This window comes from Octopus sinensis, linkage group LG29 (genome assembly GCF_006345805.1).
Source record: "Octopus sinensis linkage group LG29, ASM634580v1, whole genome shotgun sequence".
NCBI classification, from domain to species: domain Eukaryota; kingdom Metazoa; phylum Mollusca; class Cephalopoda; order Octopoda; family Octopodidae; genus Octopus; species Octopus sinensis.
In genome coordinates this window covers 1,391,092-1,408,669 of record NC_043025.1, presented here as the reverse complement: position 1 = coordinate 1,408,669, position 17,578 = coordinate 1,391,092, and the positions used below count along the sequence as shown (strand labels likewise).

Genomic DNA, 17,578 nt, shown 5'->3' with positions numbered 1-17,578 from the left:
TCTTGTGTTCTAACATTCAACAGGTCAATGTATATACGTCGTGTACAAGACGTATGACAGAGAGATGTTCATTCAGAATTCTTCATTGAATAGACTGGATGTATGATGGCCCCAGCACTATAAAGGTTATCATACAGACCTCTCCTATACCTTGTATTATTGTTATTTGAGAATAACATTTACTCTCTTCAATAGGTCACCTTCCCTTCACACTGTGATGGCTGTGTTTATATGATTAACATCCCAGATGGGTTACCTTTACTACGGTGGAAGAGCGTTGTCTTTGAGAAAGGAAGGAAATAGAATATTGTTAGTCACATAATATAAGTCGGGTTATCAAGAGTGACTGGATTACTTTATGACAATGGGGGGGGATTGATGGGTGTGAATTGCGACAAGTAATATCTTTCTGTTTGTCACTCAAATATTTATAAACGGTTGTAAGACTTACATAGTCTAAATGCTCTCCAGTCTCCTCCTCAGAATGGAACTTATCTTTCTTCACGGCGAGGTGAAGACAGTTGTTACCATCAGCATCAAGAGCGTCTAATTCTGCTCCATGTGAAACTAGCTTCTGAAGTATTCCAAAGTGACTAAGGGAAACAGCATCAAACAATGGTGTCGTTTCTTTTATGTTCTTGGTATTCACTTCCACATCAGGCTTTATAGAGATAAAAAGAAAAAGAAAGATTAAAAAGTTACATCAAAATTCGGGTGGATATCAATGTATCATTACTTTCTTTTACTGGGCACTTGATTAAACAGATTAAAAATTCTATATGGTCCCTCAATAGAACTTGTTATGACTGTGTCTTAGAGACATGATAAATCCATTAAGATGTCCTAAACAAATCGGGTTCAGCCGGATCTACCTTTATCCCTTACTATAGTAAGTTTTAGGGGACTTGAACAAGAGTGAACACGTGATTAGCAGATCAAGTTTGATAAAGAAGAATTATAATTTCTTATGTATACATTTGATGTCGCTTTATTAATTAATATTAATTAAAATGGGGCTCATAAAATAGCTGGGTTTATTCGTATTCACCACTATAGCACTAATTTAAGGAAGTATCTAGTGCGAAACTGAATAATGTCAGGTACCACTACCACGACAACCACCACTACAATACACGATGCACCCCAATCTGTCTCTTTACTGGTCTTCTGATATTTTCCTATTTCCTAGAATACATTAACTTAGATAATTAATGTTGTAGAGAAAATTGGACCGAGTCAACAAGACGGGATGTTTAATATCCAATCCATTCCGATTACCAACTGTGATTCATACTAAATGTCTACACAATGCTTGAAGTCATGATGCTGTGGTATTGTCTGAGATAAATATCTCTTCATAGACTTGTTTTCAAAGCATAATATACATCAGAGCAACATTGCTACAGTGATTCTTGATAGATGTGTTTCGTGTTTCTAAAGGTTTATCAATGTAAGGCAACTGATCACTACCTGCTTCAATGGAATTTGCCTCATGATGTATAGGAAACAGTGTATAAAACGTTCACTGTATTACGGAAGCTTTCAGGGCTGGAGATTTTATCTCACACAATTCCACAGCACCACGTCTTCTAACAGTGTATATACATTTCATATGATACGTGGCTGGTAACTTTGATTTAATGTTTTTAGCTGTGTGTACCGAGGTTTTTCTTCGGCAAGACAATCCAATATCTATTAAAGGGAACATCATTGAATAGTAAGAGTTCAAATGGAATTGTAAAGTTATTCAATACAATAGTTAGAATAGTTAGAATGTGTAGCAATTGATAGTGATATTGTGAAGTAGAGTTTGAAGTTGATATTGTAAGTATTGATTATTGACCAGGAACTCTTAGAAAGACTATTGTACTGCAGATTGAAATCAAGACTGTATAGAGTGTACATTACATACGTGCATGTATATATATATATGTGTATATCTGTGTATATATGTATGTATATATATGTGTGTGTGTGTGTGTGTGCGTGTGTGTATACGTATGTATATATACACACACACATACATATATATACGGCAAGAAATAATTTTTGTCTCTTTTTATGGAGACAAAAGACTTTATAAGACTGCAAAAAGAAGCGTTCAAATGTAATTGAGGCCAAAAAACATTGATCAAAGACCAAACATCAAATTCGAGTCAACGACTTTATATACAACACCAAACCTCCAAAAACTTTTGATCATATATAAATATTACTATGGCTCTTAAACGTATAAAGTATAAAAAAAAACACAGGAGGTAAAAAATATTTATGCGAATAAAAAACAAATATATAGAACGGCCTATCAAAAAGGTATACAATCGACTAAAAATTCTAAAGCGTGTCATGCGACTAAAAATCTAAATAAAATATCAATCGACTAAAAAGATTTTTTTTTACTCCCCTCAAACAAAAAAGTACGTCAAAAAAGTTCATTTCGTAATAAAAAACCATAAGTTTCTTTTTTCTACTTTCTGAAAGTATATAGAAGTTATATTAGATGTGGTAAATAATATTTAGTTTTAAAGGGTCTTCCTGTCATACGTTTTTTGTTTTTTTTTCTTTCTTTCTTTTCCCCACATATTTTGTATTGTCCCCTCTGTGTGGCCCCTTGTGGGTAATAAAAGTATAAATTTGTCGAGTTTCTTTTGGCTGTTTAATGTGAGTTATATTTTGCTGTTTTACTTTGCTAGGCTACACTCGGCAACCCTGTCATAAAATGGAAGAAATACTACTTCTGCCCACATACAAAAAGCCCCAGGAAGGGCCCCCAAGAAAGAGCAGTGAGTAAGGGGACAGTCGTGATACCAGCAACAACAGAAGAAAAGGAAGATAATGGAATGAACAACGAATGAGAAATGGCAGGGAAAAGAAGGAACCCCGTACTTCCCCTCCCCCGGCCAAGGAAAAAAGTAATTACGTAATGTTAGATGAGGAATCAAATGAGGAAGTTTGCAATGAATTGAGTGCGTGGGAAGATACAGTTGCAGCAGGTACAAGTTCCTACACCAATATACAAAGGTGGTATAATTGCTTGCTGATAATCAAGGAGCAATTAGGAAAAATAATGGAATGCAAGGATGTATATCAATACTGGAAGATAAAAATGGACATAAGTCAGTCATCATGCTACTTAGACTATATGGACATTCTAAGGAAACAAAAGATTGACATTTTTGCAGGATCTCAGATCGAAGAAAGGTATAAATGAAGCCACTCAGAGGTGGGAACGAAAAGCTGAATTACAGTTTTCATATTCATCTTGCTGTCGTTCGTTTTCCGTTTTTTTTTCTCTCATTTCTTGTCCCTATGTGCTTTGTTTGTCTCCTCTTTGTTGGCCCCTCATGGGTAATAAAAAGTCAAATTTCGGATGAGAGGGGTCATTGCCGAGATGCTCTTTAACTCGTAATCGAACCACAACAATGAACTCCTGAAATGGCCCTTGATGTGTTTGAATTGATTTTGTGGAACTCTTTTTGCTCTTGGACTCCATCCTGCCATGCTTTTTACGAAATTAATTTTTTTGACGTACTTTTTTGTTTGAGGGGAGTAAAAAAAAAAACTATTTTTAGTCGATTGATATTTTAATTTAGATTTTTAGTCGCATGACACACTTTAGAATTTTTAGTCGATTGTATACCTTTTTGATAGGCCGTTCTATATAATTGTTTTTTATTCGCATCATGGTTGGCTTGGCTGTCGTCTGTTGTTCGAACTGGAACATGGCTGAGTAGCTCTGTGGTCTCCGACTAGACCTTAGAAGGTCTAAAGCCGAAAGACGATGAATTGTGAAAATACTAGCTTATTTAAGGAGTGAAGATGGCTCAATTGAAAGATCCTATCCAAAGGCCGTGATTGGTCAGTTTACACACTGGTGCGAAATAAGTAGAGAGACAGACCGCACTAGATGCTAACCAATCAGATCAGTGGACACAACAGGGTTAAACTATCCAAAGATGGTTGTAATCTCAAACGAGATCATTTCTAATGTTTTTCGCAAACAGTGAGGATATCAATATTGCTACAATATCATACAAAAGCAACAACAAACTATGTCAGGAAGTAGATGGCCCTTTCAAGGCCAGATTGAATAATCACAGGTGCGTTTTAAGAACCGAAAACAGACACAATATTGCAATATTGGCCAACTATATATGTTGATTAAAACAGGAAGCAATGCCATAGAAAATCAAGTAGACGTTGCTGGAAGGACCCACACTATATCTCAATGGTAAGTAAAAGATTCAGACCCTTCTTTGCAGAGAGGAAAATCATTTGATAGATTTTTACATTGGAAGGAGAGAGAGAGAGAGAGAGAGAGAGAGAGAGAGAGAGAGAGAGAAATGAGTATCTTGCTATAGACGAGATCTATGGCTACCCCCAACAGGGTAAGGAGACAGAATAGCGGAGATGTGATGCTATAGTGTTTCTTCAAGGTCCAAGAAAGTGAATAGAGAGTAGAGGCATACGATCAAGGGTAACTAGGTCGGTAGGTTGACGAGAGTGCGAAGGGCGAATGACAGACATTAGAAATGAGAATATAGATGAATGTGGTGACTGACGAACATGGATGAAGGTGTGAAGAATGGTGAGTCTGAGTTTGAGAGGGAATTAAAAAGACATAGGAGAAGATCAGAGAGGAGGAGGAGGAGGAGGAGGACATGATAGGAGGAGGCAGGACATAAGTGGAGGTTAGAACGCAACCGTATGGTAAAACTACAGAGATGAAAAATAGGGAGATGTGAAATGTGGAAGAGAGAGAGAGAGGAGCAGAGTGGCAGATGCTGATGTTAGTGTTACATATGGGTAGATATAGTGATGGCAGATATGAGAAGGTATTGCAAAGAGGAGGAGGCTGAGAGATAATGTTGGAAATGCGAGATAAATAACAAAGAGAATGGTTTCCTGGAAAGAGATTTCTGGCAGAGAAAAATGGAGAGGGAATACGTGTCGTTATTCTCTCTTGTAATTATAGCAACTGAGGAAATAGTAGGGTAGTTAGAGGGTGGGGAGAGAGGGAAGTTGTGTACGAAGTTGCAAGTAAGGTTTGACCGATGTAGGGGCATAGACATCAACCATATGTTTTTAGAACCCCATTTTTGCTAAGATAGATGGATCTTCTTGAGGACAGTGGATTGCTCGTCATTTCAGTCATTTGTCATCTCTCCTATGAGGTTCATCAGCTAGAGTTCGGTCCATGTCTCCCTCCACTTCCCTCATTCACTATGTCCATCCACATTTAGTGACTGACGCTTCTTTCTATAGCTGTCTTCATCCATATGAACCACATGACCAAGCTACTACGATCTTCTCTCTTGCACACTACATCTGAATTCCCTTTTTCTTAATTCTCTAAATTGTTCTTTGTTGTATGGTTTTGGTTGTATGATGGTTTCTTTTCTTTCAAGCCTTTGCTTGTCCTCTGCAGCCATAGCCCATGTTTCACCATCGTGAAACATATCTTTTTGTGCACAGGCCTCATACAATCTAATTTTTATTCAGAGGCAGAGGCCCTTTCTAATGAACAGTAGTAATAAATCTCTGAACTTTTTCAGTTAGTTGAAATTCTAGCTCTTATACTTTCAGAACATACTCCTCCACTGCTAATTTGGTCCCTTAGGTTATGGAAACGATCTACTATTTCTAAGGAAACCCATATGAACTGCTACCTGCACGCTAAAGTTGTCACTGTACTCATCGTTAACTCACATCTTACAGGCAGCACCCAGGTACATGATTTGGACAGCTCCCACCAACCATTCCTTTGTCCGCAACTTTCCTAGTGACCACCCACCCGACCAAGCAGCAGGGAAATCAGTCGAAGGCCTTCTGTAAGGTGATGTAAGTCAATTTCAATGGTGTAGTTTTAGCTAAACACCCCTTCTGAAGTTTCCTTGTGTGTGTGTGAGAGAGAGAGAGAGAGTGAGTGAGAGAGAGAGTGAGTGAGAGAGAGAGTGAGTGAGAGAGAGAGGGAGAGAGAGAGAGAGAGAAAGAAAGAAAGAAAGTAAGAAAGAGAAATAGAGAGAGAGAGACTGGCTGTCTTATTAATTGAGCGATAGCAATTTCTGTAAATTTCCAGATCTGGTAGACCAAACTGATACCTCCAGAACTTTCGTCTAACGCATTTCTTTTATGCATTGTAGCAGTTGACTATTATGCTGCTACACCAGTCATTGGGTACAACTCCTTCATGGACAACATGATTAACTATTCTATGGCTAGGCCATGCACTCCTCCAAATATTTAGTAGTAATTCCCGGAAGACCAGGGGATTTCCATGTCCTTATATATTTAATTGCTTTATCTATTATACAACTGTTAACTAGGATAGCTAGTCTCTCTGATGAATATTGAATACTCTCTTTCTTCCCTACATTCTCCATGTTTAATAGCCTTTCATAGTAGCACTTCCATGCCTCTTTCTTTTCAGAATCACTAAATGCAAATGAACCATCATCCATCCGTACGCACTTCTCTCCTACAGCATCTCCATTTTCTCTCGTGCACAGATTTGCAATTTGGAGCATCGTATGCCTCTGCTTTTCATGTTGTAAAACGTTGGCAAACGCCTTCTTTTAGCTTCTCACCTTGTTAAATATATATGTTGTTTAACTTCTCTTTTAGCTTCTCTGGTATTATTATTTGTTTCCCCTATTTTTCAAAGGTAGCTTCTTTGCTTTTATGACTTTGTCTACTTCACTGCTCCCCTACGATATAACCTTGGCCCCATTGGAACAAATTTGGATTGCATCCCTCCACCCCAGTAACTTTTCCCCGTGAGTACTTCAAAGTGTGGATGTTATATGTTTCTCGACCTTTTTTATCAACTGTTTTGATTACGGATCCTCGAAATCCAACTGCTTGATGAATCTTTAAACATCCATATTTTCTTCTTCCAGACTGGCTTGCATCTTAAAGTTCTTTTAATTGCAAGTCTGAAGTTGCTAGCTGCTAATCGATGTTGACTAGAAATTCCTCCCCTAAGGAAGGACTTTGCATTTAAAGCCATCTGTCAATAAAATGTTTTATGTGAAAACGTAGTCAATCTGGTATCATTAGCTTGATAGGTGATTAGGTGTCTGGTTGTTTCCTGAAGATAGTGCTGCAGATCATCAGGTCATTTGCATCCCAGAACTCCAAGAGTTTTATCCCACCTCACCTCGAGAACCAAACCCATAACCATAGAATCTACCCCTATATATCTATTGAAGTCACCAGTCATGAAGAAAGAGGCAGGGTCTTTTGTCATGGAGATTGTCTACTATACCTCATAAAAATGAGATAATAGTCACTTCTGTATTTTCCAAGATTAATTTGAGATTAATTATCCTATCAAATACTCTGACGACATTGATCCTTCATTTATACTTTTCTCTGTTAAAATCGTGGCCATTCTCCAATCGAATTACTATTGTCTTTCCAGAGGATATGATGTCTCTTCAACGTCTGTTCAGAAGATTTGATGTATACAAGGTTCCCCTCCATTTTACCTCTTGTACACAACACACATCCACACACTCTGTTTTAACATTTCAAACATTTTACCAGATATAAAATTCAATGTGTCGACATTGACTGTGGTTGCCCTAAAGATTTGGACAGGTCAGAAAGAATGAGCTGGGATTAGGTGGATAGATTTCGGCAAATGAAAACAAGGTTAGCAGATGTTTGTCTTGATATATGCTCATATGTTTGATATATTCAGTAAGACATGGTTAATGTATTATATATAAACGCACACACTCACACATATATATTTTATTTTTGGTTTTATTTTATCTAGTTTCAGCTCATGAGCTGTGGCCATGTTGGGGCACCGCCATATATATATATACATACACACACACAAAATTATTACGTTCACTTGCCCATGCTCAAATGAAAAAGTGAACGTAATGTTTTCTGTATGTATGTATGTATGTATGTATGTATGTATGTATGTATGTATGTATGTATGTATGTGTGCGTGTGTGTGTATGATGTACGTGTATACACACGCACGCACATATATATATATTTATATATATATATATTATATATATATATATACATACATACATACATACATACATACATACATACATACATACATACATATTCTGTGTGTATATGTACGAGGGGCGTTTAATAAGTAATGCCCCTGACCCACTTCCCATAACAGTAGAGCAAAGAAACTTGGCACAGTTATTAGTCTTTTTCTATATAGGAACTATCCAGAGTTACACATTTCTCCAATTGTTTGATGCAGCTCTGGAGACTGTTTTTTAGAAGACCCCAGCTTGGTGCTCCAACCACGACGTGACTTCAGAAATCAAGGCTGCATCATCTGGGAAACACTTTCCTTTCAAAAACAACTTCATGGCTGGGAAGAGGCGAAAATCAGAGGGTGGAAGGAGTTCATAGCCGCACGCCTGTGCTTCTGATCTGGCGACACGTGAGTTGTGGACCGGAGCGTTGTCCTGCAGGAGGAGGATGCCTTTGCTGATCTTGCCCCGCCTCTTGATTTTGAGAGCTTCTCTTAATTTCCTCAAAAGTGAAGCATAATAGGCTCCTGTAACTGTGGTACCCTTTGCCAGGAAATCTGTCATCACTACTCCGTCGTGGTCGCAGAAGACTGTGAGCATGAACTTGCCAGCGGAGGACTGTACCCTTGCCTTCTTTGAAGGAGGTGAGTCACGGTGCTTCCACTGCATTGACTGGGCTTTGGTCTCTGGATCATAGTGATAGACCCAGGTTTCATCCTGTGTAATCAGTCTTTTGAAAAATTTTGACTCATCTACTTGGCACATCTTCAAATTCATCATCGAGCACTCGACGCGTTTTTGCTTCTGGAAGACACCTTTTGCATATGCAAATGGTCATGAATGATAGTTTTCACAGACCCGGTACTAATCGTGACCTGATGGACTATTTGGCGAATTGTTATGTGTCGATCTTCCAAAATGGCAGCCTCAAATTGACGGACAGATGCCTCATCAATGGAAGAAGTGTGGCGACCAAATCTGGGAGCTGTTTCCACGGAGTTCCGACCATATTTGAATTCACGATGCCAGCGTTTTACAAGGCCATATGATGGGGCATCATCACCATAAGTTACTTTCATTTCATCAAAAGTCTCCCATGGTGTGCGTCCTTTCAAATACAAAAACCGGATCACTGCTCGAAACTCAACAGGCTCCATTTCACACTTGACTCATTTCAAACACCTGTAAATTAGAAACCACAATTAGTTCAGAGCTGTAATTTGTCGCTTAATCTATAGAGATATAAATAATTGCACATGCAAAATTTCAGCTAGATCAAACAACTGCAAGTGGTTCAGAGGCATTACTTATTGAACGTGCCTCGTATGTATGTATGTATGTATGTATGTATGTATGTATGTATATATATATATATATATATATGTATATATATATATATATATATATATATATATTATATATATATATATATATATATGTGCGTGCGTGTGTATACACGTACATCATACACACACACACACACATACATACATACATACATACATACATACATACATACATACATACATACATACATAGAGAAAACATTACGTTCACTTTTCCATGCTCGCATGGATCAGACAGAGTCTGTTTTACAGATTCTCTCTGGCAGGGTGCCCTCTCTGTCACCAACCGTCACCTATTTCCAAGCAAGGTAATCTTTTCCGACAGCTTAACATGTTTTTCGCTGAAGACAGGAAATGAACAACTTCTCATGTGTTACGGTGATGTTCGTTTACAACTCGCATGTTGTGTTTAGGCAAGGTTGAGTACAAACACACACATGTATGTACATACAACCACATATATAAATAAACATAAAATAATGTGATGTCTATGGGTTAATTTAATTAAGCCGTTGTATATATGTTGTATCATGTGACCAATGGAGTTGCTTTTGTTAGTGGTGGTTGTCAGCTGGAGTGTCATCACTACGAATACCATCCTAAGATACCATGTTCCTCCACAAATCCAAGACCTGCAACTTAAAGGTGAAGGTACAATTGATTAAATCTACCCCCAGTATAAATATTGAACAGATCAATAAATACTAGAGAGTGTATATAGTATGTATGTGTTAACTAACCTGGGAAAGAAGGAAGGCCACGACATCGTAACGTTGACTGAAAGTTATAAAAAGAGGCAAGAAAAATATAAGAAATACCACCAATTATAGAGATTAATAATTAATAATTATTAGGATATAATTTAATGGAAACAAAAGTAATTAGGTCATTATAGCCTAATTACACCAATGGTTATTTAGACATAAATGCATACATGCATGCATGCATACATACATACATACGTACATACATACCTACATACACACACACACATACATACACATACATACATACCATACATACATACATACATACACACACATACCTACATACATACATTCTACATACATACATACATACATTCATACATACATACCTACATACACATACATACATACATAATACATACATACATACATTCATACATACATACATACATACACACATACACACATACCTACATACATACATACATACATACATACATACATACATGCATACATACATACACACACACACATACAAACATACATACATACATAAATACATACACACATACACACATACCTACATACACACATACATACCTACATACATACATACATACATACATACACCACATACATACATACATACATACATACATACATACATTCATACATACATTACATACATACACATACATACATACATACAAACATACATACACACACATACATACATACCTATATACATACATACATACATACCTACATACATACATTCATACATACCTACATACATACATTCATACATACCTACATACATACATACATGCCAACATACATACATTCATACATACATACATACATACATACATGCCAACATACATACATACATACATACCTACATACACACACACATACATACATAGACACACACATAAACACATACATACATACCTACATACATACACACACATACATACATACATACATACATACATACACACACACATACAAACATACATACCTACATACATACATACATACCTACATACATACATACATACATACATACATTCATACATACATTACATACATACATACACGCATACATACATACATACGTACATACATACCTACATACATACACACATACATACATACATACATACATACACACACATACATACATACATACATACAATGAATATACATTCTACACAGTAGAAGAAATATATATTTTTTCATGACCACGATTCAACTGTAATACCAGCAGATGGGATTCTAAGACCAGAATCCAATTCGATTTAAAAAGCAAACCCTTTGACCTTCAACTGAATATTAACGCAGGAAGTTTGCATACAGAGCAATGAGTAGTTGGTGCAGTAGAACCAATTGTTGGTCAGTCTTAGGTATTCTGTAGAAAACTTTTTGATAAAAAGGCTTTGGATGTGAATTAATCTCCACTCTTCTTTTGGCTTATGTATGTATATATCATTTTTCCTTGTAAACCGTTTTTCACATTTTCTTGTTATTATCAAAGAATGTATATATGTATTGTAATAATTGGGACAACCAGAACCTAACACAACAAAGCTTTTACATTTTACTTTTGACAATTTCATTCTAAAAAAGTGAAACCGGTCAAGTAAATAAACATCTTTTAAAATTGCATTTTCAAACCTTTCATATATATATATATATATATAATACAAATAAGAAAATGGAGGAACAGATTCCTTTCAGTCATCGACTTACAGATAATACCAATTCATATTATTCATTACTGGCATATATTTATTTTTCATGTAGGTTTTTGTATGAATCCACATGGTGGCCTCCAATATTAAGTTGTTTTTATGTATGTTTGTACTTATTTGTACTTTTTTATTTACTGGTACTTGATAATTCATTATAACATATATATATATATATGTGTGCATTTGTGTATGTATATGCACGAGAGTATGTGTACGTGCATGTGTAGGCGTGCATGTATATCCGTATATATGTGTGTGCATGTGTGTATGTATGCGTATGTCTGTATGCATGTATGAATATGTCCATATGTATGTGTGCATTCCTGGGTGTATGTGCTGGCATGTATTTCTATGCATGCGTAAATGTATGAGTGTGCAAGGATGTGTGAGCGCATATATGCGTGCATATATGCGTATGCACATATATGTGTGCGCATGTGTAAGTGTGTGTGACATGTGTGTATGTATGGGCGGTTGTATGTGCGCGCATATATGCGAGCATGTGTGTATGTTTACATATGTGTGGGTGTGTATGGTTATATGTACATAATTTTGTGTATGTATGTATATACTTGTATGTATGTATATACTTGTATGTATATGTATGTACATATGTTTATGTGTGTGTGCGCGCATATGTGTATAGGTCTGTGTGTATATATGCGGATGTATGACCTTGTGTGTATGTGTGGGTATATGTGTGGGTTGATGAATGGATGTATATTGGTATGCATGCAGATGTGTATATACATGTGTCTGAGGAGTGTGTATGTGTGTATATGAATGCGTGTATGCGTTGAGTGTATATATGTGTGTGTGTGCCTAGGTATATATGTTTATATATTTGTATGTATATGTATATAGGTGCAGGTGTGTATATGTGTGTGTGTATATATGTGTGCTGTTGAATGTATGGATGTGTGTGTGTGTGTGGATGGGTATATATATATATATATACTAGCAGCATAGCCTGGCGTTGCCCGGGTATGTAAGAGCCCCTAGTAGGCAACGACTAATCCCAATCTAGTCCTTTCCCTCTAGGGAACGAAGGCGCATGTGTAGGTCGCAATGTCTTCTCTTCACTCGAATACTTCTGTGTATACGATGTTCCTAGCTGTCCCTTTGGGCGAAAACATCATTGCGCCTCCCAACGCGTGAACAGCCCACGTAGAGTTGACCGTGGGCGAAGCACTGTTCGCCCAACTGTAACCCAGCGACTTGTAGCGTTTGGCCTTGGGATTTATTGATGGACATTGCGAAGCAGAGTTTAACAGGAAACTGAGAACGCTTGAAGTGGATTGGTAGGTCAGCACCCGACGGTTGAAGGTGCATGCGTGGAATGAAGACGTCCTCTCCCTTCCCACAACCGGTAAGTATTGTGGCCATTATTAAATGTTGTGGCAAATGTTTCACAACCAGACGTGTGCTGTTGTACTGTTTAGGTGGAACCAAATTCCTGATGAGCATAATGGGTGCACCAACTTTTAACTTCAGGATGTGTGGCGGCAGGCATGGCGGTTCAAGTGAATTCAGGAATTCAACAGGATAATCGGCAAGCTCGGCGGGGTCTGCTGTCCTATCAAAAGATTTGTAGACGTGGACATCACCAGGAATAGCTTCAAGTAGCTGGATATTGATGGAGTTGAGAGTTAAAAAGGTCGAGTTGCGTCCCCTAGACAGTCTGTGGTTTGTGTTTCTGATTCTCGACCCCATGTCGAATTTATCGATTTTTTTCAGAACTGGGGGAACTTTTCAAAATTTTCGCTGCGTTAGTTTTGAATTATGACATTGGGCTATGTGTGTGTCAAGTTTCATCAGAATCGGTTGAAAGCCGTGGTCAGGGTGAGGGTACAACCTGACAGACACACAGACACACAGACAGACAAACTGCCGTTTATATATATATATATATATATATATATATATATATATATATATATATATATATATATATATATATATATATATATGGGTGTTGGTGTGCATGTGTGTGTGTATAATGTTTTGTGTGTTTGTGTGAGTGCTGGTAAATGTATGGGGTATATGAATTCTTATATATGTTGCGTGGGTGTATTTATGTGTGTGTGTGTGTCTGTAAGTATATATATAAAGCTTTGCCTCATTATTTTCCAACCTTTGCTGACGTATAATACCCTTTTAGGCCATTTTTTATATATTAGGAATTAGCATAGTTTTCACTTTAAATGGTTTAAAGTAATTACGCTATGAATACTAGTAAAAATATTTGGTTAATAATTCCTTACGGGAGACAAATTAAATCTAATCTCCCACTGCTGTTTCGTCAATACCAGAGGGCGCACACTCTCCTACCCTGATGTAATCTCCAGGGATACAGGCATCCAGCAACAGGACCTCCGTAATACCATGATGGACCGTGAAGTCTGGCGAGGCATAGTCAATTCCATTGTCTCGACCACGGTCGAACAATGATGATGATGATTGCTACGAATTTTCCAAACATTTCTCTATAATCAATTCACATAAGGTTAGGATAGGTTTTTCAAACACAAAAAATCTCTTGCAAATTATATCTTCTCATAATAACAAACTGTTAAATATTAATACATTTACTAATACTAACATTAATTTAGCTAATATTATCCAACCCTCTAGAAATATTAATAACAAGGTTATTGTATCTGAAGTCAATTCCAATAGAATTAAATTTATGTCAAGTAACTCTAAGATTAAAAATTCTATATACCAGTGTATAATCAGTACTCGTAATAAAGTACGATTTTACATTGGAAGCACATCGTTAGAGTTATCTAAAAGAATTTCTATCCATTACTCAACATTTAGGGATAGAAATAAACGTAATAGTACCGGTCTCAGCAAACTGATTTGAGATTTAAAAGACCACAATGAACAATTTCATTTAGAATGGTTGATCCTCTCAATTTCGATACCATATGACAAAGGCAAGGAATTCTGTCTTCTTGCAATTCTGAGCTATTTTTCATTACTTTTTCTAAAAATACTCTAGTAAACACGGTTATAGAGCGAGCATACAGATGTAAGCATTGGTAAAAACATACATTTAGTGCATATAAGTAGTCTCTATCATTATATATAGTTTAGACTTTAATTTCCTTTATATTTAACATTCACTATTAATATCCCTACTCTTTCTGTTAGCTACTTATGACGTTATATCATATAAGGTTTTTTTAAACAATATTAATAGCGTTCTGTCTATCGCTATACAAACCCATCATTTTTTGCTAAAATGTCTTATTGACGAGTTCTTTTTTTTTCACTTTCCTGAGGAGAAGATTGCATTGTTTATACCATTTATTCTTTTGAATAGGATCAGTGGAATTTTCGAAGCATGTGTCGAAAGTAAAAATATTTGTTTACACCTGCGTTAACTCCATTTTTTATTCATATTATTCAAAATATTCAACGTAAACACGAAGTTTCTACCTTTATAAACAAGGAGTTACAACACCTTTACTTGTGAGATTTTTGCTGCCCTGGTAACTATTTATTTATTTTTTCCGTGTTAATTGTTAACAAGGTAAAAATACACTCATCTCTCTCTCTCTCTCTCTCTCTATATATATATATATATATATATATATATATATATATATATATATATATACATATATATATAGAGAGAGAGAGAGGGAAAAAGAGAGTTGAGTAACCACAGCAACAAATATATATATATACAATTTACAACTGTTACATAAGTACAGTGTCTGAAATCTAGGAGTGGAGAAGGGGTAGAGTGATTGTATAGACTCCAGTCTATGCAATCACCGGTATTGTATTTTTACTGACTTTGCAAAAATGAAAAGCCGAATGAACCTCAGCAGGATTTGAACTCAAAGTATAAAGGGTCGTAAATACCACAAGGTATTTTGTCCAAAACTAATAAGACATAAAAACAAGAGAGAGGGGGAACAGTTTATTAAACCTGGCATGATTTGAACTTAGAACTTAAAGATAACAAATTAAATATTGCAACGGGATGATTCTGTATTTAGCCCAGGGTCAGAGGAAAGAGGAACATTACAATAGAGAGAGAAAGAGAGAGAGAAAGCGGAAGAAAGATAGAAGGGAATAGAAGAATGACCCATGCTGGAATTATGACAAGAGTGGCTCGATAAAAACATTGAAAAATTAAAAGAAATATATTTGGATAATCCACATCCAATGAGGACTTACTTTAGAACTGCCAGATGTAGAGGTGTGTTGCCCTCTGCATTCGTTAGATTAACATCAGGTTTAGAATTCAGAAGTTGTTGAACAGCTTGTTTATGTCCACTGCGACAGGCCCAGTGTAAAGGTGTGTTTTCATACTTTTTATCTTTCGCATTGACTTTAAGTTCAGGTATTTGAAGTTCTTTAATAATATTTTCGTATCCAAGTCCACAGGCCACATGTAGAGCTGTAACATCGTCTGAATCCACAGCATTGACATCAGCTTTAGTTAATGAAGATTCTGAACAGCTCTTGCTCCACCATAGGAGCTGTTGAACAACTTCAAGATGTCCACTATCACAGGCCCAGTGTAGAGGTGTGTAGTGATATATATCTTTCCTATTGACGTCGGCATCAAACAGCAAGAGTTGTTCAACAATGTCTTTGAATCCCCAACTGCAGGCCCAGTGTAGCGGCGTGTTATTATGTTTATTCTCCAGATTAACATCGGGTTTATACAAGAGAAGTTGTTGAATGACTTCTGTGTTACCCCTGTGACAAGCCAGAAGTAGAGGTGTGTCACCGTTCACGTTTCGTTTATTGATCTGAAAAGCAATAAAGACATGAACAATATCGTCTCGAAAAGAAGATACAAGAATTAAAAACACAGAAAGAGAAAAGTCCCTCTAAACATCACGTGAAATATGTAGATGTTTCCTGTATATGTATGTATGTATGTATGTATGTATGTATGTATGTATGTGTGTGTGTGTGTGTGTGTTTGTATGTATGTATGTATGTATGTATGTATGTATGTGTGTACGTATGTATGTATGTACGTATGTATGTAGGTATGTATGTATGTACGTATGTATGTATGTATGTATGTATGTGTGTGTGTGTATATATATCCTTAAATCCTTAAAGATGTTTCAGCCAGAAAGCTGCGGTCATGCTGGGGCACCACCGTATATTTATATATACATATGTATATAAGTATATTTGAAAGTGCACACATATATATATTGAATATTCTATTGGATATATGCCTATGTCTATAATATATATATATATATATAATATATATATATATATATATATATCATCGTTTAGCGTCCGCTTTCCATGCTATCATGGGTTGGACGGTTCAACTGGGGTCTGGGAAGTCAGAAGGCTGCACCAGGCCTAGTCTGATCTGGCAAAGTTTCTACAGCTGAATGCCCTTCCTAACGCCAACCACTCCGTGATTGGAGTGGGTGCTTTTACGTGCCATATATGTATATATATATATATATATATATATATATATATATACATCCAGTCTCTGTACACAACAAGTGCAAAGACCTGTCTGGGACTGGGGCCTACACACCCCTAAAAGCACCCTTACACTATTTCCAAGACTGCCTGGAGATGATAAGATCTTGCCTCCTGCAATGTAACCCAGGAAATATCAATTACTTCTAGCTTTTCCCCCTGACATGTGATGGAATCTGTTTTGTGTACATCTTCAGTGTTTATTATCCCTGTGCATCTGCCACACACAAAAACTATCGGCTCGGTTATCCTTC

At 36.6% G+C, this 17,578-nt stretch overlaps 1 protein-coding gene across 1 annotated transcript in view; it reads right to left on the bottom strand.

Moving 5' to 3' along the window:
* LOC118768401 (putative ankyrin repeat protein RBE_0319) overlaps positions 1–17,578 on the bottom strand; it is a 57,728-nt gene that overhangs the window by 20,250 nt on the left and 19,900 nt on the right. Inside the window, exons 3-5 of the mRNA XM_036514784.1 lie at positions 16,032–16,644; positions 10,111–10,147; positions 452–661 (exon numbers count right to left, since the gene is read on the bottom strand). Coding sequence (XP_036370677.1) covers positions 452–661; positions 10,111–10,147; positions 16,032–16,644 — 860 coding nt within the window. The remainder of the gene's footprint in view (positions 1–451; positions 662–10,110; positions 10,148–16,031; positions 16,645–17,578) is intronic.